The sequence below is a fragment of the Aptenodytes forsteri genome, unplaced genomic scaffold (assembly GCF_000699145.1).
Source record: "Aptenodytes forsteri isolate BGI_AS27 unplaced genomic scaffold, ASM69914v1 Scaffold224, whole genome shotgun sequence".
NCBI lineage: Eukaryota > Metazoa > Chordata > Aves > Sphenisciformes > Spheniscidae > Aptenodytes > Aptenodytes forsteri.
In genome coordinates, this window is record NW_008794879.1 from 1538941 (window position 1) to 1562300 (window position 23360).

General features: G+C 41.2%; 2 protein-coding genes across 3 annotated transcripts in view; one reads left to right on the forward strand and one right to left on the reverse strand.

Moving 5' to 3' along the window:
* Positions 1–20112, reverse strand: part of IDUA (iduronidase, alpha-L-) — a 45486-nt gene extending 25374 nt beyond the window's left edge. The window contains exon 1 of one of the 2 annotated variants that reach the window (XM_009274647.1): positions 19977–20112. In XM_009274647.1, the coding sequence (XP_009272922.1) occupies positions 19977–20062 (86 nt within the window). In that variant the 5' untranslated portion in view covers positions 20063–20112. The remainder of the gene's footprint in view (positions 1–19976) is intronic. The other variant, XM_009274648.2, reaches the window with a different exon arrangement.
* On the forward strand, positions 9851–13354 carry SLC26A1 (solute carrier family 26 member 1). Its single transcript, XM_009274646.2, has 2 exons — positions 9851–10486; positions 11834–13354. Exons 1-2 carry the CDS (start codon positions 9866–9868, stop codon positions 13352–13354), a joined length of 2142 nt encoding a protein of 713 aa, XP_009272921.1. The 5' UTR covers positions 9851–9865.
* Positions 20113–23360: the final 3248 nt, after the last annotated feature.

Below are 23360 nucleotides of genomic sequence, written 5' to 3' on the forward strand. Positions count from 1 at the left end.
CAACAAAATGTGTGCTTTTTAGGCACATCACCTGGTCACTATGGTATAAAGGTTAATTGTAGACTAATTGAGGCTTGAGGGCATTTTAAATAATGCAGACATTAGGCTTAAGTGTTTTTTATAATTCACTGAATTTATGAACTTCAAACACTTGCACAGAAGGAAGAAAAAGGCTATTACATTTGCACTATGTACTTCTGAAGGTTTGATGTTATTGATTGTAGCACAGTAAACAAATACTTTTAACCTTCCCTGTATGACTAATTTAGTATTATTTTTTTAAGTATATAATTAGATTACCAGGTATGAATTGTACGTAGTAATGCTGTGAATTGTTCTGAAATCTTCTGAAATCCTTGAGTAAATGTGTCAACAAAGCCAGATATCTTTTATCTCTTTACAGCATTTATTTCATAAATACCCTCAGGTAGATTTTTAAACTTTTGCAGTTCTTGATCCAGTTAATATTAGGCATCTGTTCATAAGGATAAATAGTAAGTCACACAAAGGAAAATCATCTGTAAACTCTCAATTACTGGTCAATGGTCTTTTTTTTTTTTAATGTAGTTTCTATTCTTAGAGATAAGTGTTTCATTGTAGCATGTCTTTTGGTTATTTTGGCCAATTACCATTGTTTCTTAAATACACACTTGAGCATTTGACATGGAAAGGCAGTCCTTTTAGAACTTAGTCCTGCTTTGGTAGTGTCAGTGGAACTCAACCAGGATGCCAGGAGCTGCCCATTCAGAAATTATTGTTGGACTGAAGCCTTGATGAATGGCTTCATGCTATGGATGAAAGGACAAATTTGAGAGACTGAGTTTAAGTCATTTTATCTTCAAGAAAGAAATACCACAGGCCTGAAAAGAAATTAACAGAAGCAATAAAGTCATTTTCTATTCTGTGGTGCACAAGACCAAAGAGACACACTATCTTTGCCACCAGTGTGCAAAATTCATTATGCAGATTAAGTGCACTACTGCTTCCCTTTCATTTTGAGAGCTACCTTGGGAACGGCAAAGGGACAGGAATGCTTGACAAGACTTTCTACAGGAAAGGGGCAAGAAAGAGGATTTTTCTAAGACTTAAATGACCTTCTTTAGCTTTTGGGATTAGAGTATCACAACTACTGTCACCAAGTTTGAGTCCTTGGTAACAGGCAGCAGTTTTAAGAATCCATGACTAGTTTAGCATCACAGAGGTGAGATGTGCTTCCTTTTCTGTTCCACCCTCATGTTGGTGTTTTGACTTTTCATTTCCATAATTTTCATGTTTTCTTTTTAAAGAGCAGCAAACAACTTTTTGCACTGGGATAAAAGACGATGTTGGAACCTGGCCCTCTGTAGACATGCTTGCGCACTGCACTCCCCTGCAAGCACTCCTGGTGGCAGGGAAGGAGGAACCATCTTTGTCTATCCAGCAACACAGGCTTTTTCAGGCCTCGCACCTCCCATCTCAGATTCTTATAGCATGCATGTTCACGTTCTTCCTTGGCTGAGAAACATACACATCTCCTCATCCCTTAGCTTGTAGGCCAACTGAATACAGTTCCTATGAGTCCTGGCCTTGTGCCCAATCTGTTAATCTACACTGCTTAGTAACCATTAAACATTACCTATCACCTTTGTTGAGAGGAGGAGATGGATGATTATTTGTCATTTGGATAGGTCTGAACCTATCCAAAGAGCTAAGGTAACAGCGAGGGGACGTGGTCATTTATATACCTCACAGAGAATGAACAGAAAGTCAGTCTTTGTCCTGCTGATCTGCCTACATTTTACAGTCTTCGATTTACACAGAAGCAACAGAGATCTTGTGATCTGAATGTACTGACGTGTAGGAATGGAACTCTGACCTCCAGCAGTCCCATCCTATGCGCTGAGCAGAACAGTACTTACTCCAGCCTGCAAAATGCACAAATCTCAGGCAAGACCGCAGTTCTGTTCTTACACCTTGAATATGTAAAATCAAAAGCTAATGCTATATGAGGATGCATAAACCAGATCAAATCCCAGATGAGAACCAGCTTCAAAGGTCAGAGATGTGCTACTCTGAACTCAGCATAATTTTTGGATCAGCATTAGTTAATTAATAATCGTATGCATTATTTAAACTCGAATCCTCAGCGAGTGCTGTATATATATCCAAGTTTTCAGAGCGGTACAAGTGACAACATACTATCACGCAGCAAGCTCAAGACTCCATAACTACCCATTCTTCCCTTGAGGAATATTTAGCTAATAATTATCCTTTATGCAAATAGAGCAATGCCTGACTGAAGACTTTCATTCATTCCAACGTGCAAAAACAGAGCTGAACATTCCTGTCAAAAAGCTATCCAGGTAAGAGATTTGCCTCCCCTCCTACACTTCTGAACTCAGGTTTTATTTGTTCCTTGCCTGTTTTCAAAGATGCAAAACTGCCTCTTTTCAGTTATTTTGCACACCGGTGTTGCTTTTTAAGTTTTGTCATTACTCTGTTCGTCATAAATATTGCTTATAAGGTAGATACTGGGCAAAGGTTTGTAAAACATGCAGTCAGCTGCTATTGGTATGGAAGTAATCTTTCCTGCAAACCCTGGTCTAAGAGTTCAAGACCAGCCATTTGGCTAGTTCTTATTTGTACTTAAGAAAAGTGGCCTATATGAAGCTTATCTGGTTCTCAAAGTATTATATTATTATTAAAACTGAGCATTTTCCTAGTGATTAAATATGAAAGAGTGTTTCCAAAATATTGTCCTTATTGTGTTTAGTAAACCCAGGATACCAGGGAAGACAACAGGAAAAAACATGAGAATGGGATATCAATTCGTTTCTCTCTGCAACAGCTTAATGTGACTAAATAAAGTGCAGCAAAATCACAGGGCAGAAAACAGAGCTTAGTGTTTAGCTTTGTGACTGATGACTAAGGTCTTGGAAAGCTGTCTTGAAAGATTTTTTTAAAAAACAGACTTTCACTTTGGACCAGCTACCTTTCCAGAAGCAAGAAGTCTGATCTTTAGGAATGTTCTTTGACCCCACAGAAAATGTCTTTTTAGTGGTCAGGCCCTAGGACTCTCCAGAAGGATAACGCTGTCTTGCCTTCGAGTGCATGCCAATATTTTGACCAGCACGTTCTGGAACCCCTGAACAAAACCAGACCCTGGAGAACCAGTGAAACTACTTGATTATTTATTTCCAAGTTCTGATCATTCCCAAGGATGATCTGATGGGCCAGCCTCAACAACAGCTGCTGGCTGACTGTGTGAGTTCTATTGCAGTCTGCTCATTACCTCTGGGATTGTTACATGTCAGTGGCTGTCACCTTACTCTCTGGGACACTGGACTGAGAATCCTTGGGAAAATATGAATTGAATCACAGCTGCTGGTGAACGCAGGCATTTGAAAAACAACCTAACCTGCCTTGGAAATCCTAGATCAATTTATAGCTGGAAGTAGAAGTTGTGAATTGGAGGTTTTAATTAGACATACACAAATCTAAAACATTGCTTGACTCTCAGAATAACTCCTTAGTATAGCAGTGTTAATTTGTAGAGAACTTAGACTAATGTTCTGGCTTTCCTGACTCTTAGAGACCAATAAACTGTAGTATTTTTTCCTCTTTCACTTTTGGATTAGCATAACGTCGAAACTCAGCAGAAAAATGCTTTGAAGCCACAATATTTTGCCCAGATATAGTAAAAAACTGAGCCCATCAAGTTTCACATGATTTTCCTAAAAAGCACTGTGATGTTCTTTGCATATAGCCTGAAAGCTTGCTAGGTCAGTGTTTAAATAAATGGTTTTGGTTGCTGGCACTTTGCTTAAGTCTGCTTCCAAGCACATCTAGGTCCTGCTGCTCTAAAGCTGAAAATACAATAGCTTATGCAAGACAGAGAGAAACATTCATTTCACTTGTTCTGTTTTGTCACTTGATCCTTTCTAAAACTCATAGGTTATGTTGACATTTCTAAGTAATTATGCACAACAAAAGCAGATTAATAAATCAAAGCAGTAGGTACTGAAGCAGTATTGTATTATATTATATGCATTTAAAGGATTTTATTTCAGACTAGTCAGGTCCCACAGACTAAATGTCCTCACCACATCTGCTCAAATTTGTCCAAAGAACCAATTGCTGGCTCGGGTTTTGATGCCACCATAAAGGGTCAGAGTGCAGTGGGGCAGAGCTTCTGGGTACTTTCCTCTGAAAGAAGTCTGGTTTGCAAGCATGACACACCTCTGTACATTGAATCTACGCACCGTAAATGAGGCTAACCAGGGATTTTTTTCAAAACTGTGTTAATGCTCAAAACCAGAACAGTAATGTAGTCATAGCCATTAGAGACCAAGAGAGGTTTCTGGCAGGCAGAAAAGGTTGCTGATATGAAAGATGAGTAACATGAACAGTTTAACTCAACACCTACAAGTGTTTTAAATCAAATGCTTAGCTAAACTGATGTCTCTCATGTTTTTCTGTGATTTATGCAATAAAAATACAATGAAACGTCAGATGATAAATACAAAACCTGCTCTACCCACATTAGTTTTTAGCTGATTTTTCATAGTTCGAACAGAGAGAAAACTGCAAGCATCACTTGGCTCAACCTATATAAAGGGCTCTATCCTGTAATCACTATTTCAGCAAGAGGGAGCGATTCTAGTATAGAGTTGTGATACACTGCCTGACTTCTATCCCAAATACAGCATTTAAGAGATCTCCTTAGCATAAAGAGGCAGGCTCAACCTGCCTACTCCCTCTTTGGCTTTCTAGAGATACAGCTTCAGATTTTCTAGTGGACAATCAGGATGGGGAGACAAAAGGATGCATCAGAATAAAGATTTTTTGGGTTGTGCTGTTTCACAAGGAACAACTCATCCAGCCAGAATGGTTATATGTGCACCAGCAGAAACTGCTTGCCAAGGAATCTGCAAAGAGAAATCCCACTGAACACGTTGTGATGAATGTTTCCTCCCCTGCAGAGAGATTTTGTCAGGTCAGTGGCATGGTGAAAAGACAGGAAGAAAGGTGGGACTAAGGCCAGTTGGAAAGTCAGCAGTTTGTTTGGCTTGAATGGTTCTTTGCTTTGTTTCTCTTTTTCACAAAATAAACTGAGTCACTGCATTTAACCTGAAAGAACGAGCGATTCAGACAGCGGTTCTGCTCAAGCAGGGAAAAAAAAAAAGCTTTTTGCTTTTGCTCATATGGCCAAGGGCAACCTGAAAAAACTTAACTGTGAAGATTCCAAACATCAAAATACATTTAAAAATAACCAATAAAAAGACTACTTTTGATTGTAATGATATGGATGATACATATGTATATGAATGTGCATGCAAGTAACTTTCACTTGTATTAAACAGTTGAGAATGTTCTGATACCACAGCCAAATGCAATGGATAGACATATTCTATGCTATATGCTGCTTCATCTGCGCATCCTGCTAAGAACAGCTCTTTCAGCAAGTGGTGGGAAGCCTTCGTTTGAATAAAATGCAAACATTATCTTCTGTGAAGCTCTGGGGGGTGAGGGGGAGCCTGAAACAGGGGTTGTCCCTTTTCTTATAAACCACGTAGTATGGGCTGAGCTGAAAATGGGTCAGTTTGGCAAACCAGTAGAGGAGTCTATTTACTGACACCCCTAGGGCTCCCGAATATTGCTCGAGTATTACCACTGTGGAAGGATGGTGGTGTATCTCAGTGCCAGAATCAGAAGGCCGGAGTCTACTCATGTGCAGAGGAGCAGACAGATCTGATCTCCACCCTCTTGTCTTTGGAGATGGCAAGAGCATTGGAAGTTCCCAGCTCTCTGCTAGGCTGCTCAAATGTACAGGGGATAGCATGCAGCCATGGTGGAACCCCATTTTCTTCAGATAAAGCAACTAAGTTACTACTGAGCTACAGGCATCACAGACTGAGAATTCTTGGGTTACACAGCTGAAAAATGTGTTGTTGGTAACAATGTCCTTTCCATTATTTGGTGTGGCTTTACTATGTTCTAAAAGTAACAACTAAATTCTAAACATTAACAGTTTCTGGAAACCAATAACATCTCATTTTAGAGCTGAGTGTTTTACAGCTAGCATGTTCATTTGACATGGATCCTGAAAATATATCTAGCAGAATAAATGGTTATTTACAGGAAGGAAACCCTTATTTTCAGGAGAAAAAAGAATTGAAGAAAATGAGCTCCTGTCAGCATTTGGCTGTGGTTTAGCTTGAACGTATTTATTTCACCAGGAAGGTTCTTTCGACCTTTGTCTAAAATGCATCAAAACTGCTGAAAAGATACATGCTTTATCATACTAGCTTTTTTTTTTGTTGGCTTTTACAAAAAGCTGTTATTCTGATTATCCAGTAAGGCAGTACATCCGGGTCATATTACTAAATTATCATTCATACACAAGATCTCTTAACAGATTTCCAGAGAAATTATATTCCAATAATCCTATGTATTAAAAACTATTATCATCCTTCAGGAAGCTGCACAAACAGTGCATATGTGTGAATTTTAATGGGATTTTTTTGTAAATACAAATTTACTTGGAAGTAAATTGTGTGAGTTTAGAGAGAGGCAGACAGCAACTGTACAATTAAATATATGAGCCTAGTGTACAGAAGCCGATGCAATCTTTTTTATGTAGCCTATCAAAAGCACTCATTGGATATTGAACTGCCCACTAGCTTTTAAGTATGTACAACAAGGGCACTGTATTTATTTCTTGGCTGTCTGAATTCATTTGGCTGTAAGAAGTGGGTGGCATTCAAATAGGACTTGCTGTCCTCACACACAAGCCTCTCATTCTCCAACTAATTTAGGTAAGACAGGAAGTGTTGGTTTTTTGCATCTTAAAAATGAGTGTCTTTATTACAGTTGCTAGCATTCTGTATTATCTTTAATCATATGCTCTTAAGTATTTCTCTTGGTGTTGTAACTTCTTTTATCTTTTCTCTCACCTTTACATTCTAACAAAGAGCAGATCCAACCTATTTCCTGTCCAAGCAGATCCTGCCTAGCATAACCATGCAGTACATTAGAGTCTGAAGTAAATTTGGCATTACTGATAAAAAATAGCCATAAGTCTTTCTAAATAATTACATTAAATTGTAATTAGTTTTCCCTTATGATGGAAACAAACCTTACTTACAAACATAAAGAAACTTATACAGTGGGAGCTAAAAACTATTTAATGTAATTGGGATGGATCGAAATCCACTGTTTTTTTAAAATATATTTAGACTACTATGCAGGTCATTTTCAACTTGGACAATCAGTTCACACATCTCTCATAAGAATCTCTTTTCTGCCTTTTACCATATTATGAACTAAGTACCTGTAACACTTAAACATCCTGTTTCAAGTCGTGGTTAAACTTTGCATGGCCTTAGAAATCACGCTGTGTCATTTAAAATAATACCTGGGAACTTGTTTAAGACTTTGGCACTAGTTACAGATACATATGTTCTCATTGTTTTCAATCTGCTGGCAAAGGGTATTTGTTAAAATCTTGAAAAAAAATAACAAGCAGGATAGACAGAAGACTTTATAATAAGCCACTCTCTATTTGGAGTGCTACAGGTCGAAAGCTTACAGGCTGGGGGGGGGTTTTTTTTTTTTTAGCCATAAGTCTTTCTAAATAATTACATTAAATTGTAATTAGTTTTCCCTTATGATGGAAACAAACCTTACTTACAAACATAAAGAAACTTATACAGTGGGAGCTAAAAACTATTTAATGTAATTGGGATGGATCGAAATCCACTGTTTTTTTAAAATATATTTAGACTACTATGCAGGTCATTTTCAACTTGGACAATCAGTTCACACATCTCTCATAAGAATCTCTTTTCTGCCTTTTACCATATTATGAACTAAGTACCTGTAACACTTAAACATCCTGTTTCAAGTCGTGGTTAAACTTTGCATGGCCTTAGAAATCACGCTGTGTCATTTAAAATAATACCTGGGAACTTGTTTAAGACTTTGGCACTAGTTACAGATACATATGTTCTCATTGTTTTCAATTTGCTGGCAAAGGGTATTTGTTAAAATCTTGAAAAAAAATAACAAGCAGGATAGACAGAAGACTTTATAATAAGCCACTCTCTATTTGGAGTGCTACAGGTCGAAAGCTTACAGGCTGTTGGTAATCTATTCTTTTGCTGATCAAATTATGCTTCAGTTGGGCTCATAAGCCCTTTGTTTTTTCTCAGCTTGGAATTCTACACTTTAACTGGGTGTTAGCAAACATTAGCAAATCAAGATATTCTTCTCAACAAAAAAAAAAAGGTATGAAATTTACACAGAGTCTAAACTTACTATTAACTGTTAAAATCATTAAAATAGACCAACAGAATACTGTGCCAGTGAGTGTACTTCAAGTTTTAGGGAACTGATGGGTATGGCTTCTGTCTCTAGATACTGAAAGAGGAAAGAAACAGCTTTTACTTGTAAGTGAAGACAAGCTTTGACATTATATTGCAATGTCACACCTGGCACCAAAAAGCTTTGTTGCAGAGATCCTGGCTGTTTATGTCACTGGGAGAGGCTCGGCTTGAGAAGTTCTTCTTTCCTAGAGATTCTGCATACTGCTGTACTAGCACATGCTCATTTCTTCTAGGTCAATATGAGCCATTCCTTATCTCCCAGTACTTACATATGGGCATCCACTCTTGGAAGTCTCTTCTTTCTTTCCACTGCAAACCAGAAGACAAGATTTGCCACTTGGCATAGTCTGTTTGACATTTTCCACCTTCCTGCTCCTATTTTTGTTTTTAAACTGTTTAAGGTAGGGCACTTGCATGTTGTACTGTTTTGCCTCTCAGTCATGTCCCCACCTACCCCCAAATGATTTATGAATGCACTAAGCTAATTTCAACTTGATTTGACAATTGAGCAAAAATGCAGAGATTGAGTTTGGTGAAAACAGTTGTGTTCATAGAGGCAAGAGACAACAAAAGCATCTCCATCTAGAGAATACAAATTTTCCCAGTCTTTATGTATCAGAAAACTGACATGCAGGAGAACCATAGGAAACACTGCTGTGTTTGTTCTGCTGCCTACAGAATATATTGTTTTATCTTATTCCCTGGAGAGCAAAGCTAGGGTAACTATGGGTTTAGACCTGAAAATACTAACATGTAGCACTCTTCTGAGATGGTAACAGATTCTATCACGGTGCATGGTCCGTATGTTGCCAAAGTGGTATTTGTGAGGAGATGCTTATTAATTAATGGAAGCTGCACATCAACACAATCTACAATTCAACAGGTTCATGTTATGTAGCAGCTTCTAAGATTCCGTCAATAGTTCGTGTACAAATTTGTGCGTAAGACTAAATTGTTGCTCTCCAGAAAACTCTGCTTTACAGGTTCTACGAGCAAAATTGTTCTCCTGTGCATTGAGGACAGCTGCAGTGACAGATCACTATACCACGTGTGAGTTCCACATCAATGACTGCAAGATGTACTATTAGAAAGACCATAGCCTACCTCACTAGTATACGTTTATTTCACACCATCAAGTGCTGCCTCTGACCACAGAGACCTCTGTGACGGACCATTTGGAAGAGCTGATGGAAATATTTGTTGTACAAAGAAATGACTAATTTAACTCCATTTTTCCTTGTAAAACAAACTGGATTCAATCAAATGTACTCTTAAATGTCTGCAACAAAGGGCTCAATCTGCAGATTTACTTCTTAGTGTTGTGTGTCACTGGAGCCCTGTGGTGGTGTTCTTGTTGGGATGATGCTTCCTTAAAAGCACAATCAGGTGACAAACTTTAGGCATTAAGCACCTGTGCTAAAAAAAACTTCATGAACTGCAACCTAACAGCTGTTTTCTCCACATTGCAGGAACACATACATGAAGTAAACACTGGGACAATGGAAAGACCACTTGAGGCTACCAGGATGGAAAACAGCACCTCTTCCTGCTTTCTCATGGAAAGAAAGACTCGTGTCAAGATTAATAGGAAAGAAGTCATGCTAGCTAAGCTGAGGAAGAGCTGCTCCTGCACCCCAAAGAAGCTGAAGAACTTTGTCATGGACTTCCTTCCTGTTTTACGGTGGCTTCCCAAGTACCAGTGCAAAGAGTACATTTGGGGGGACGTTATGTCTGGGTTAGTGATTGGGATCATTTTGGTGCCCCAAGCAATTGCATACTCACTGCTGGCAGGTCTGAAGCCAATTTATAGTCTTTACACATCATTCTTTGCCAATATCATCTATTTCTTAATGGGCACATCCCGTCATGTCTCAGTTGGCATTTTCAGCTTGATAAGCTTAATGGTAGGACAAGTTGTAGACCGAGAACTTCTCTTGGCTGGGTTTGACTTGAATGATGATGCCCCACCAGCCTTGGGTGATGGCTCTCTGCAGAATGACAGTCAGTCCAACACAACTGCCTTCAACCTTACAATTGCAGGGATGAATGCTGAGTGTGGGAAAGAATGCTACGCTATTGGCATTGCTACAGCCTTGACATTTGTGGCTGGAGTGTATCAGGTAAGTGGTTGCTGACATCCAGAGGCACGGTATGAAGTTCCTTAAGCTTCTTTGCGTGACCTAAGCTTTGGTTTGACTCTCTTTCAATGAGAGATACAGCATCAGTTCACTTGAATGACCTTGGGCTGTTTTCTCCAGGAAGCCTAATTGTAGGCAACTCAGAGCAAGCATGAGGTAGGCAGTTTTCTTAGCTACTAGCAAACACAGGTAAAACAAGAGTCTTCTGCAAGACGGTTAACATTGTTTTGACGCTACTGCCTTTTGGCCTTGCTGCTTTCATGGGACCATGAATCCAATACAAATCTTACCATGAGGGAAATTCCCAGGTAGCTGTGTACTTCAACAATGAAGAAGTAATTCTGTTTCCCTAGATACTTTAATAAAGGTGCAGACCCACTCACCTACTTCTACACAGGTTCAAAATGTGCTGCTCGGTGTTTTGCTAGCGAGTACTATGTTCTACCAAACTGCTATCCAAAGATAATTCAGAAGCAGAAAGGACAAGAGGGGAAATAGATTGACTAACCTACTTTTCAGACAATGGCTGTGCTGGACTCTTTGAGACTTACCAATGTGCTGCCCATCACAAGGATATCAAAAGAACACAGAAGGAAGTATGATGAACATACTTACCTATTAATTGTATATATATATATATAAATTAAGAAAGAGCTAGCTACCTTCCTGTTTACTAAGAAATTTCAGCCACATTTATGAACAACAAAATGCCCTTGTGAAGCTGTATTTTCCAAAGCCATCAAAGGAAGGAGAAGCAACTAGTTAAGGACAGTATCCTGGGATCTGGGAAAGTTTGTGAGCTTTTCTGCCACTTCTGACCTCTGGCATGCCACAAAGGCTGTCTGTGCTCCACTCTCCCTTCTGTTCACAGGGCTGTTTAATGTAACAGTGCCACTAAAGTAGGGATCTTAGCTGTTGTCATTCGAATTCTGTTTACAAAGCAACGGACATAAGTTTTAAATTATTCACTTTAAGACAGGAAAAAAGAAAATTGGCTTTGGTATAACAGAAGCATTTTTGCATCCACTGTTCTTTTCCATGGGAAATAAAATTCAGACAAGTCACTTCAGTGGAGTCACTTCAGACCACTGTTCGATTGACCCTGTCTCAAACTCCTCATTCACCTCTTGGGTTTGTAGTATCCCACAACAGTAAAAGGAATCATGTTTTAAAAGCAGACTGGAAACATCAAAGGATAATTCCTGTTCTAAGATTCAAATAGCCAAATGCTCTCTGCCTCCAGCTAGTTCTCTCCCATCTGTACTTAATTATTTGCAGCACCATTTAAGGCTCATCTTTTTTTTTCTTTTTTTTTCTGTGTCTCCTCAGGTTCTAATGGGAATCTTTCGTCTGGGTTTTGTATCTATGTACCTATCTGAGTCTGTACTAGATGGCTTTGCAACTGGTGCTTCCTTAACCATTTTAACAGCTCAAGTGAAGTATCTGATTGGAATAAAAATCCCACGTAGCCAAGGGCATGGGATGCTTCTTATTACCTGGATTAACATCCTCCGGAACATTTCTCAGGCTAACCTTTGTGATGTCATCACAAGTGCCATTTGTATCGTGGTGCTGGTCACTGCTAAGGAACTGGGAGATCGGTATAAGCATAAGCTGAAATTTCCTCTTCCCACAGAGCTGGTAGTTATTGTTGTGGCAACACTGGTGTCACACTATGGAAAGTTAAATGAAGTGTATGCATCCAGTGTTTCTGGAGCTATTCCAACAGGATTTATTCCCCCCAAGGTACCACATTTCAACTTAATGCTCCGAGTTGCTGTAGATGCTTTGCCTCTTGCCATAGTCAGCTTTGTCTTCACTGTATCCCTTTCTGAAATGTGTGCAAAGAAATATGCTTATACCATCCGAGCCAATCAGGAAATGTTTGCTGTGGGGTTCTGCAACATCATTCCTTCCTTTTTCCACTCTTTTGCAACCAGTGCAGCTCTTGCAAAAACTCTCGTCAAAACATCTACAGGCTGCCAGACTCAAGTCTCTGGAGTAATTAGTGCAATGGTGGTTTTGCTGGTGCTGCTCTTCTTGGCACCTCTCTTCTACTCCTTGCAGAAGTGTGTCCTGGCTTGTATCATCATTGTCAGCCTCCGAGGAGCCCTGAGGAAGTTCCGAGATGTGCCAGCACGGTACCATGTGAATAAGGTGGACACACTTGTTTGGGTCGTTACCATGACTGCTTCTGCCTTGGTCAGCACAGAAATAGGGCTGTTGGTTGGCATTGTTTTCTCCATGTTATGCATCATTGTTCGGACACAGCGGCCACGGACAGCCCTGCTTGGTCAGATCCAAGACACCAGCTTTTATGAGGATGACTTAGAATATGAAAATCTCTCCTCTGTTCCAAAGGTCAAAATATTCCGTTTTGAGGCCCCGCTTTACTATGCAAATAGAAACTACTTCCTAAAGTCTCTGTACAGATTGACTAACTTAGATCCTAACCTAGAAGCTGCTAGAAGGAAGAAATATGAGAAGAAGGAAAAGCAGCATCTGAAAAAGGGAGATCACACAACTGCTAATGGACTGGGCATCGGAGAAACCACTCTGCAACTAGTTCCTAAGCAAATTGATTTCCAAGCCCTTGTTGTAGATTGCTCTTCCATCTCATTTTTGGACACCACTGGAGTTAACACTCTAAAGGAAATCCTGAAAGACTACAAGGACTTAAACATTTCTGTTCTCCTGGCTTGTTGCAATCCCTCAGTGATAGACTCTCTGCAAAGAGGAGGTTACTTTGGGAAAGATTTTGGAAGTATGCAGGAAATGCTCTTCTACAGTATACATAATGCTGTGCAGTTTGCAAAAGACCAAAAGCTTCCAGCAGATTGCTCAGTTTAATCCTGTGTCTTCCTTGACAATTCACTACAGAAGTGACAGATGGGGAGGGACAGTTTGCAATAATTAAACTATCAGACACACTGTTGGCTGTGTACAGCAATGGGCCTACAAGCCATTCTCCCCTGAGGAGCTCTGCTGTTTGTCAGATGCCACACAGAACAGCCACTGGGGATGCAGTCCAGGACAAGGATGGAACAGGTTGGATTATTACCTGCACCTTCACTTTAAAATGCAGGTGATGTGCAATAGGGCAGTTTGGGATTGACTTCCCCCTTGTGCCATGATCGTGTGTGACGCAACATATACATCATCAGACTGTGCTGGCAAGTCTGCCCAGTGTCAGCTGACTATCCCAGTGGTTCAATGGTTTGTGTTTGTGTTAAGGGGGCTAAGCCGTCTCCATGAAAATGCAATCAATCTAGCAGCTTGGACACATAATGGTTTAAATTCTGGCTTGCAAGGCCCTGCCCCTTCCATCATTCTAGGTGTGCTCCTAAACAACTCCCACTATTTGCATAGAAATAAAATGTATAAAATATTGTGGAATGTAGCATGTCTCTCCACCTTGATTACATAGGCTTAATGACACAACCTGAAGAAACCATGATCCATCACAGGTTCCTTTCAAAACCATCATTTCCAAAAATTACTGCTGGAGTCACCTGTGTTAGTGGCTTCAATCTGTGGTAATTAGTTACTGAAGGTTGCGATACCCTTAATGACGCTGGAAGAAATATGACTCTGATGCACAATTTTTTAACTAGTAAGAAGATAAACAGGATTAAGAAAAAATAATGGCTTTAACTGGCAGTCACACAGTTACCCAGGTAGTTGTACCATCCTGTAAAAATAGGTTGCCTCTGGTGGGCAGATGCAACTCCAATTCAGGGACACATAATGACCATCAAACGTAAAACCTCAGAATTGTGATGCAGCACAGCATGTTCTTCCTACAACTGCCTGCCTGGGTGTAAAGAGAAACAGGAGAAAAGAGGGTAGAGTGGGAAGGTAAATCTGTGATCTGCCTAGAAGGGGAGTGATGGATCAGTCAGAACTGCCTGGCTGGTCTTCTGTGATGCAATGCTAATGAAGCTTTACGGTAGCGTACCAGGGCCAAGTAAAGGGAGCAACACTTTGTGAGCTGTGTATCCCCATATGCTGGAAATATTCCACCACTGTTTGTACATACTACAGAAATTTTGGGGTTTTTTTTCCTCCTATCTTATTATTCTTTGATTTGAGGTCCACTAAACCATGTTTTCCAGGTCTGGGTTACTTTCTATAACAATTTGCAATAAGTGCTGTTCATTCTGCTTTGTGTCAAATGATAACCCCAGAGTCAGTTGTGGTGTTACATACACATGTTCTCTCTTTACAAGTAAGCATAGATTTAGATTTTGATTGTAACACAGTTAGTACAAAGTGTTCTGGCCCATGGCATTGGCAGAATATCCTCTCTCATACTCAAGCTTATAATTACCTGCACAAAAGGTAGGACAGCTGCCCTATCTTTCTTTCCTTATTCATGGCTGGCTCACACACAGCACCAAGCATGGAAGGAAATTCTATGACAGCTGTGCCTCTTACAGTTAGCAGGTTCTAGAAATAGGTTCCATGTATGCAGAAGCCATTTCTCTGCTGTGCCATTTAAAAAAAAAAGTCAAGTCAACACATCACATGAGTTGTGTATTTCAACTTTTCAGGTCACTGAATGGAAGAACACTCAAACTGAGGTTCTCCAAGTGGCCCAGAGCCTGTCTGGCTCTCATGAACAAATATTTTGTTAAAGGAAAAACAGTGCATTCCCAAAAGACAAAATAAAAAATGTCTTCACAGGGATTGAGAATAGCACAATATTAGGTAAGTGATTCAATGCTGACATTTTCATGCACTCATTATAAAAAAGCCTATCAGCTGCACACTGCTGGTACTGCCAGGGCAGTAAAACCTGACCAAAATGTCTGTCAAGAGATTAAAGGATTGACCATTGGAGCGTTTTCCTGTCATAAAACAATTTAATTACATTACTCTTTAAATTGCTGACTTGGTATGACCAGTTTCTTTCTGTCAGAAAAACAAATGGGCAGAGCCCAAGGACAAAGTATTGCTTTGTGTCTGCTTTTGTTTGTAACCATTCTTTGATCAGGGAATATCTATTTTAAGGTACTGCCAGGGCCTAGCATGAGGAAGTGGGTTTACAGGAGTTACTGCCAGACAGTATCAATATAGACACTCTTAGGCTGTTGTGCCAAAGCAAGCTGTCACTGGAAGTCAAATAAAATTGTTTCAGGATAAAAGAATATACATCCTAGCAATCTAGACTTCTTTTATCTTTATGGGCCAAGCTACCAGCCTAGAACATAAAAAAAAAAATGCAATAATACCCTTAACTCTAGATGAATCTCATTTTAAAAGAGAAAAAAAAAGAAAGAGAGATTCCAATGGAAGGTGTATCCTCACAACAGCCTCTGGAGAAAAATGAAGAGAGGTTGCCATTCTCTTATCCAGGCTGAAAAATAAAGAGTTAGAAGTCTCTTTTTCATCATATTTATTGTAAGAATGGTACCAAAGGATACCTAAGCAAAGAAACTTGGCTATGCATAAGAGAGGGGGGGTAAGCTTTAAGACTTTTACTAGGAAGAAACTATTGACCAGAAGAAACCATAAGAACAATTTTCTGTTTCAGTTTCATTGGCAGAGCGGGCTCACAATCAAGTTGGTGTTGGACAATGTCAAACAAAGCAGGGAAACAGCTTTCTGTGCTGTGATGTAGGGATGCTGGGAGGCTGTAAATTATTTCTAAGGAGTATGTAAAAGGTAACTAAAAAAGCAAGCCTTTTTCTGGCATGTTTATGTTTGCTATACTGTGTTATACCAAGATTAAGGGTATGAAGATTGAAAATTGTTAAAACCTGCTGATTCTTTTCTCTCCTATTCTACCAGGAATTAGGTACTGTGACTTGGAGGGGAGCTGGGGATGGGCTTGTAATTCCAACTAGGTTAATACTAATGTTGAAATAAAATCATTATATGCCTTTTAGGAAATGTTATATCCATCATGTAGATGATTGACTATATTTTTCTTCACTGTGGTGCCTTGTATAAATCACGTATCCAACAAACTTTAGTACTGCTACATAAGAATAGGAAAGGGTTCTTAACTTGCGGACTGCGTGGGTCCCATGGAGCTGGGCAAAGAGTTGGGAATCTTCACCTCAAACTCTCCTGTTGGCTAATGCAGCATGGCCAGAATGTGTGGTCTAGGTGTCAAAATGGCTGTATTTATTGGCACTGGTAACTAACAAACAGGCAACTGTTCAGTCCATGAAATACACCTTGGGTTCCCCCGTAACCATGAATATTCCTGTGTCACATGACCTAGAGACAAATGTGTGCTTTTGGTTGGAAAATAAAACTAGCAGTTCTCTGAAAACAGTTTGCCTCGTGGTATCCTTTCACGGGTGGTGAAATAACAGGATAACTTGGAATAAAGAAAAAGATAAGAGGTGGGTTTGCTGTCCTAGAAAAGGGTTAAAATACAGGGATGCACTCGGCATTGGGGGATTAGAAGACATAATGAGAAAGACCATTATAGAAGTGAGAAGGGGAAGGTGGCAGTCTTTTATTTGAGCACATCTGCTTCTTGGGAGGAACATTTATGGCACCTTTTTACAGATGGCACAACGGTGAGGAAAAGCAATGCCTGTATCTGTTGGCCTTCCACAGTGGTGGAAACTCCTAGTCCTCTGTTTTCTCTAAATGCTCTTCTTCAGTCAAGCACCTACCATCATCTTCCAAGAAGTCTTCTCTACTCACCAACCCCATGACACAACACAGTTTTGCTGTTACAGGGTTCTCACTAAAAACCTCTCTACGTCCTTCTGGAAATCACTCATTCAGGAAGAGAATTGTACATGCACAGAATTCAGCATCAGCACTGAACTCCTTCTGTTCAGACTTGTATTCTTGCCCTTGTTGCTTCTTTCAATCCCAGTGTTTGTCTGCAGCCTCCATGTTCTCTCCCTTTCCAAACCATTGCTGCCACTCAGTCCACTGGTTGTCCTTCCACAACTTAAACGTCTTCTTGTCCTTGACAAATGCACATTTTTGCAAAACAAACAGTTTTAGCTTGGTTCTAAACAGTAGCGAAGTTTCTAATTTCTATGTGTCAAAGCTGAGCTAAATATTGAGGCTAGTGGGTTAGAATCCTACCCTTGAGGCACTACAGCTTTTCTGGGGCTTCTTGCTTGACTGCTAAGTTTCCATGCTCCTAGAATTTTGATTGTGTCAAGGATTGTGTCCCACTTTGAAGGAGTCAGTGCCTCACTCCCTACAAAGGCTGAGCAGAATCCATGACAGACGCATTCCTTTACCTCAATCATTTGGAAAGCCCAATCCAACATGTGGCACAGCTGAGACAGGCTGCCAGAAGGGATTTTGGCCTCTGAGTGTAGTCGTGGCTATTTCCTTTTCAGAGGCACTCACTCATTTTTCTGTAAGTCAGCTGATTACAGAAACCTGAAAGACCCAAGCCACCTCTCAGGAGAAACCTCTGAGATCTAGGACAGGGACTCCTGCAGTGGTAAGCAGTGACAGCTGTCCTTGCCCCTGCTGAAGCTGGGTCACTGCAAGAGTGAGTACAAAACCCATAGCTCAGTAAGAGAGGGAGACACAGCACAGGAAAGGGTGTTTACTGGGAAACTTCCACACGGAAAGATGGGAGGGAAGAGCTGTGTTACCTGCTATATTCACAGATGGACTAACATACAGAGGCAGCTCTGGGGTACAAATGCAATACTCAACTGTGTGCAGGACCTCCGAACACCTTCCCAAACAAACCTACATACACAAGCACACCCTAATACCTAGGAAGAAAACTTTTCCTGTTCCTAATGTACACTCTGAAACCCACTACTCCTCTGCTCACATCCCATTTCCAGAGTCTGAGCACTCCTTCCCCTTGTTGCTTCCCCAAACTTACAACTGGTAAATTCCCATCCTCCTGTGTCTGAGAGATGCAGTAATGATGTGGATTGTAAATATGCTCAGCTCAGCAACAGCCTTAGCCAGGCAGAACTTTAAGAACTATTGCAACTTTTGATGGGGTTTTTATGGGTTGTCTTTCCTCACAGACCAATCACTTCTGTTCTAGGCATCTGTATTTGGTTGTTTCCACTGCATGTTGGTATGAGTGTGTTTAAGCTGAGTTAAATGGGACTTGAAAGGCAAGGAATTCCAGCATTGTCCTCCTAAAGTCTAACATGTATTTCCCTAGAACTAGAAATGCTATTATGTATATGAATCCTTTTGGAAGACGCTATTAACTGGTATTAACTAAAGTCACCCTGTTTTCATTGTGACTACTTGTCACTTGATGCAGTGCACAAATGGATTCAGGATGCAAAAAGAAACTCCCAAGTGGAAGGAAGACAGAAGTAGTAATAAAATAGTGGCAGCTTTCATTTGGATCTCTCAATAAGTCAGGCTTGTTTTAATCTTCGTGGGACTTTTTTTGCTGTATCATGTCTCCTAAATTAAAGGACAGAAAAGTAAGCCATCTTTCTAGTCCCTCAGCACTATTCTTAGAATGGCTAATGGTTAGCAAAGCACATAACAGGATGGGTGAGAAGTCTTGTTTGGGACAGTATTGCTACCTGAAATGCTTTGGTGAGGAATGGACTGAATTTATGCTTATCACCCTATTCCATCCCATTCCTAGCTTTCGCCAAAGACTCATCCAACCTGGAAAGGGAGTCACGTAACACTGTGACCTGAATACTAAAACCAGACCTACAGCCAGGGGGAGCTCTAGGTACACATGTGGACAGCCGGGATGTGGACAGGAACTGAACTCTCGAAGTCTGGCTTCTCCCAGCAGTTCTTCTCAGTAGCAAGTGGTTGCTAGTGTTACTGTACTGAGACCAAACTCTGCTGGACTTGAAGTAACAGCAGTGATAACACCCAGTATGACTCTTGAAAACAGTTGGCATGACTGTTGCCTGGAATCCAGCAGAGAGCCCTCTCCATAACACTGAGTAGATGCCCTGACTGCAAAGCAGAACTCTTCCTTGCTTAAGGAACCATTGGAGACTCCTCTAAAGCTCTATATTCAAGGTTGTGCCAAGCAGTATTTTAGAAAGGATGCACCCAGTTAAAAAAAGCAGCACTAGATCCTTGTACATGCAATGGTCCATGAAACCCATCTCTGCAGCCTGAGGCCTCTCTGGAGGTCATGGTACAACTGGGAATCCAGATGCTGAGGCCTGGACATGGCAGCAGGAGAGACGTGGAATGAATATAGCATATGACCCGAGATGGTCTTGGTAAAACTTGACCAGTACACCCACAAGACTCTTCAGATGAAAGGAGACCTTAAACTGCTCCTTAACCTGTTAGAATGTAATGCATGCAGGTTAGCCCCATCTTTCTCAATACAAGCTCTCTCTTTCTTAATCTCATACACCCCCAAATTGATTCCCCTCCACTGACACTCACCTGACTTCCAAGGAAGCAAAGACATGACCAGCTTGCAATTATACTAAGATAAATATCAAAGTGAGCACCTGTTGGACACTTTAATGTGTCACATTTTTCCAAATTTTGACTTGAGGTGTTTGCTTACCTGAGAGCAACTAATTCCAGTAACCAGTGAATTCGAACTTGTTCAATGCCGCCATGTGGAACAGAAGAAATGTAGGCAAGGTTCATCTCTTGGTCTTTGCTCAGGTCAAATAGGTCAGCACGGCTGTGAGGCAAAGGAGGGCTTCAGGAAAGGAGGGACAGAAAAGAAACAACACATTGCAACATTAACTAGCAGCTCCACTGGGTGTCCAAAGATCCCTATGCTAAGTTCCTATACCACCTGCAATATCCTCCCTGGCATCAGGACCACTGTCTAACATGAGATGAAAGCAAAATGGAGTTGCAGGTTATGTGGGGCTAACTGACTACAGATGTAGTTTGGCAAACTGGAACACAACTCGGGTGCATCTCATTGCCATGCTCAAAGGAAAGTATTACAGGCAGTCATTGCTGCATAGATAGCAACCTCAGGCAGCAGTGGCCTGATGAAGCCATACAATGGCACTCATCTTGTCTCTGAATAACTAATGATAAGGGAGCCCAGTGTCTTTTAGGCTTTGGAGTGGAAGTCAGACTTGCTGAGTTCTGTAGTAAGACAAATATGGGCTTGATCTTCCTGCTGAAGTCCATGCAACGACATCAACTCCTGCTCTGCTGTGGAAGCTACACTTGTTAGAGGCAGAATTAGACCCTCAGAGCCTCCACATTCTTCGGCCATGTTCAACTCACCCCTAAACATAAGGAAGCACAGGAATATGTGGCTTGAGGTTTCTATGCTTGATGCTGCAAGCAGTTTGACCTGCTCACGGCTATACAGCGATGATCATGTTAACACGACTTTGGTGTCTACTTATTCCACCGAAATTAACAGAACACTGGGGCAAACTTCTGCTGCCTCTATCAATAGCTGCAAGATGGAGGAAGATCTCACCCCCAAGCTCCACAGGTCAGAAACTTAGAATGCTGCCCAGTTCACTGGGTTTGAGTATCCTTAGAGACTCTCATTAAGCCTTTTGGTAATGTGCAAATTCTGAGGGTTAAAGCATTTGTATTACAAGAAAGATAAAACAACATTGTCCCCAAGGTTTGGTAAAATACTTCCATGTGTCTTCATATTGCAAAGAGAGATGACTTGTGCTCTAACTACAGACTGTATATTAACTGTATAAGTGAAAAACTAATATAGTTTATGCTTTGCCTACTGTGATCTGTCTCCTCTGATGGGTGGATCAGCTCTGTGCTGACTGCAACTATGCTGGGAAGAATCATACTGTCATCCTCTCCTCCTCTGTCCCCCTCCACATATTCATCCCACCTCCAAGGACCCCACTGAATGAACCTGCTACTGTATCTGTAGGTATCTGCGCACAAAGGGGGAAAAGCCTGACCCCACCTGGACAAGAACTTGACGCAACTTTTGTCCTAGCTAAGACACTGCCTATCTGTTACCCCACCTCCTGCATCCCTACCTGAAAGTGCAAGTCTTGACACAGATTACACCCTTGTAGTGCTTCAAACAAATCAGCCAGCGCATGTGAGCCCCTCTGTGCAACTTCATCAGCATACAAGGCACTTAAAAATCATCTCCCTGAGATTGCTTCAAGACACACAAGTGAGACTGAGAAGTTACCAATTCCACTCTTACTAAAAATGTATCAGCCATTTGGGTCTTTTTAATTGTTCCAGTGGATAAGGACAACGTTAACTGTTGGTTTTTGAAGGAGTGCTTTACTACTACTTTGAGATTCAAACCTGCTTCAGTTCAAGCAGTGGCAAAAATGGAAGTCAAGGCATAAAGCATTCACATAGTTTTGCTTAGTCCCCGCTGAATAAACACTCTGAAATTCACACTCTGCTAGAGAGAAATCTACCAGAAATAATGAGATACAAAAGAAAGCTGGCAGAACAGTGGGTTTTGTTAGTGACAGTATCAGTATCTGTCCTTTCCTGTTCTGAGTGGAAAGTGCCCATCCAAGAGAACATCAAGCCTTGCAGTCTCCCAGGCTTTATCAAACTGCTGATCCACAGCTGTGCATTTGCCAAACTGTCTGACACTGTGATGTAAAAAAGACACTTTAACAACTGGAACCCAGTTCTGTCACAGTGTGAGCTTTCGAGGGAGCTGGGATCCTACAACTTGAGAAATACCAGTGTTGGCCAGGTGTTAAAACTGAATAGCTGCTGACCCACAGACAGCCTCTGCCTCTGCTGCCGCTCCTCTGCCTTCCCCCCACATGCTTTTCATGTTTGCAGCTTTCCAAAGTTTCTTTCACACAACTAAAATCATGGGTGTTTCTTGGGCTGCAGTTTAAATGGGCAAAACATACTATTTTTTAAGGCAGTTTTTCATTACTGTTTCCTAACATTGCAAGCAAAAATTAAAACAAAAAGTGAAACAGCAAAAGAAAAAAAATCCAGAAACCCCAAACATTTATCTTCATCAGAATGTATTTTAGGTCCTGTTCTGTTTTCCCACCAACATGGAAAACCAACGGTAAATTTTTCAAGTTTTGTCTTAGACTACCTTTATGCATTATTAATAAAAAGCGCACAAATTCCTTTTTGTCGAAAGCACATGCTACTTATTCCATCCCTGTTGCAAATCTCTTTCCTACAACTGTTATTTAATCCACTGTATGCCTAAATGAAGGAGGTCGTAATCAGTTTAGAGTAAGATATGAATATGGCTGAAGGAATATACTGTCTCTTGCTTTTGAGCCTGCTAGAAGCCTTCACATATCTCACAAAACTTGAAGGCTGTTCAACCCCAGTTAGCTCAGCAAGACTGGGCTTTCTCCGAGAAGTAAAGCACTACCAGGATATGAAGCAGTGGAGCTGGGATTTATGCATGCTCCCACCCATCCCCCTGACTTAGAACAACTGGACTCACTGGCCACATCAGGAAGATGGTGCATGTTGAAAGTGTCTTGCAAGAAGAACAAACTCCTAGAACTAACAGGCAAGGAGGCTTTGCCTGGGCCTACGTAGGGACCGTGACAACGGAAACACGGAAAAGGAAAGGGAATGAGTTCCAAGTATCAACATATGTGCTGTGCTGGGGAAGAGGAAGGACTTCACATGTTCGAGGGCCCTGGAGGCAAGGGAGCAAGTCAGAGGGGTGATGTCGACTGGCCCTATCTTGTGATCCGCTTTGTTTACATTAACTGGCCACGTCCCACGACCAGCTCCACGCAGGTAACACGCAACAGGCTAAGCAGCAAAGGGCAGCAAGGTGCCGGGCCCTCTGATCCCACAGCAGCAGGCCCGGAAAAGCCCGGGTTCCTCCAGAAAGGCCGCGTCCTCACACCCGGCGGATCCTCTGCTTGGGGAGGGCTCGAGGCAGCCGGCTCTCACCCCGGCTGCTTCTCGCCAGCGGTGCGTGGCCTACCGCCGGGCGCCGGACCCCACGCTGGCGCGCGCGTCC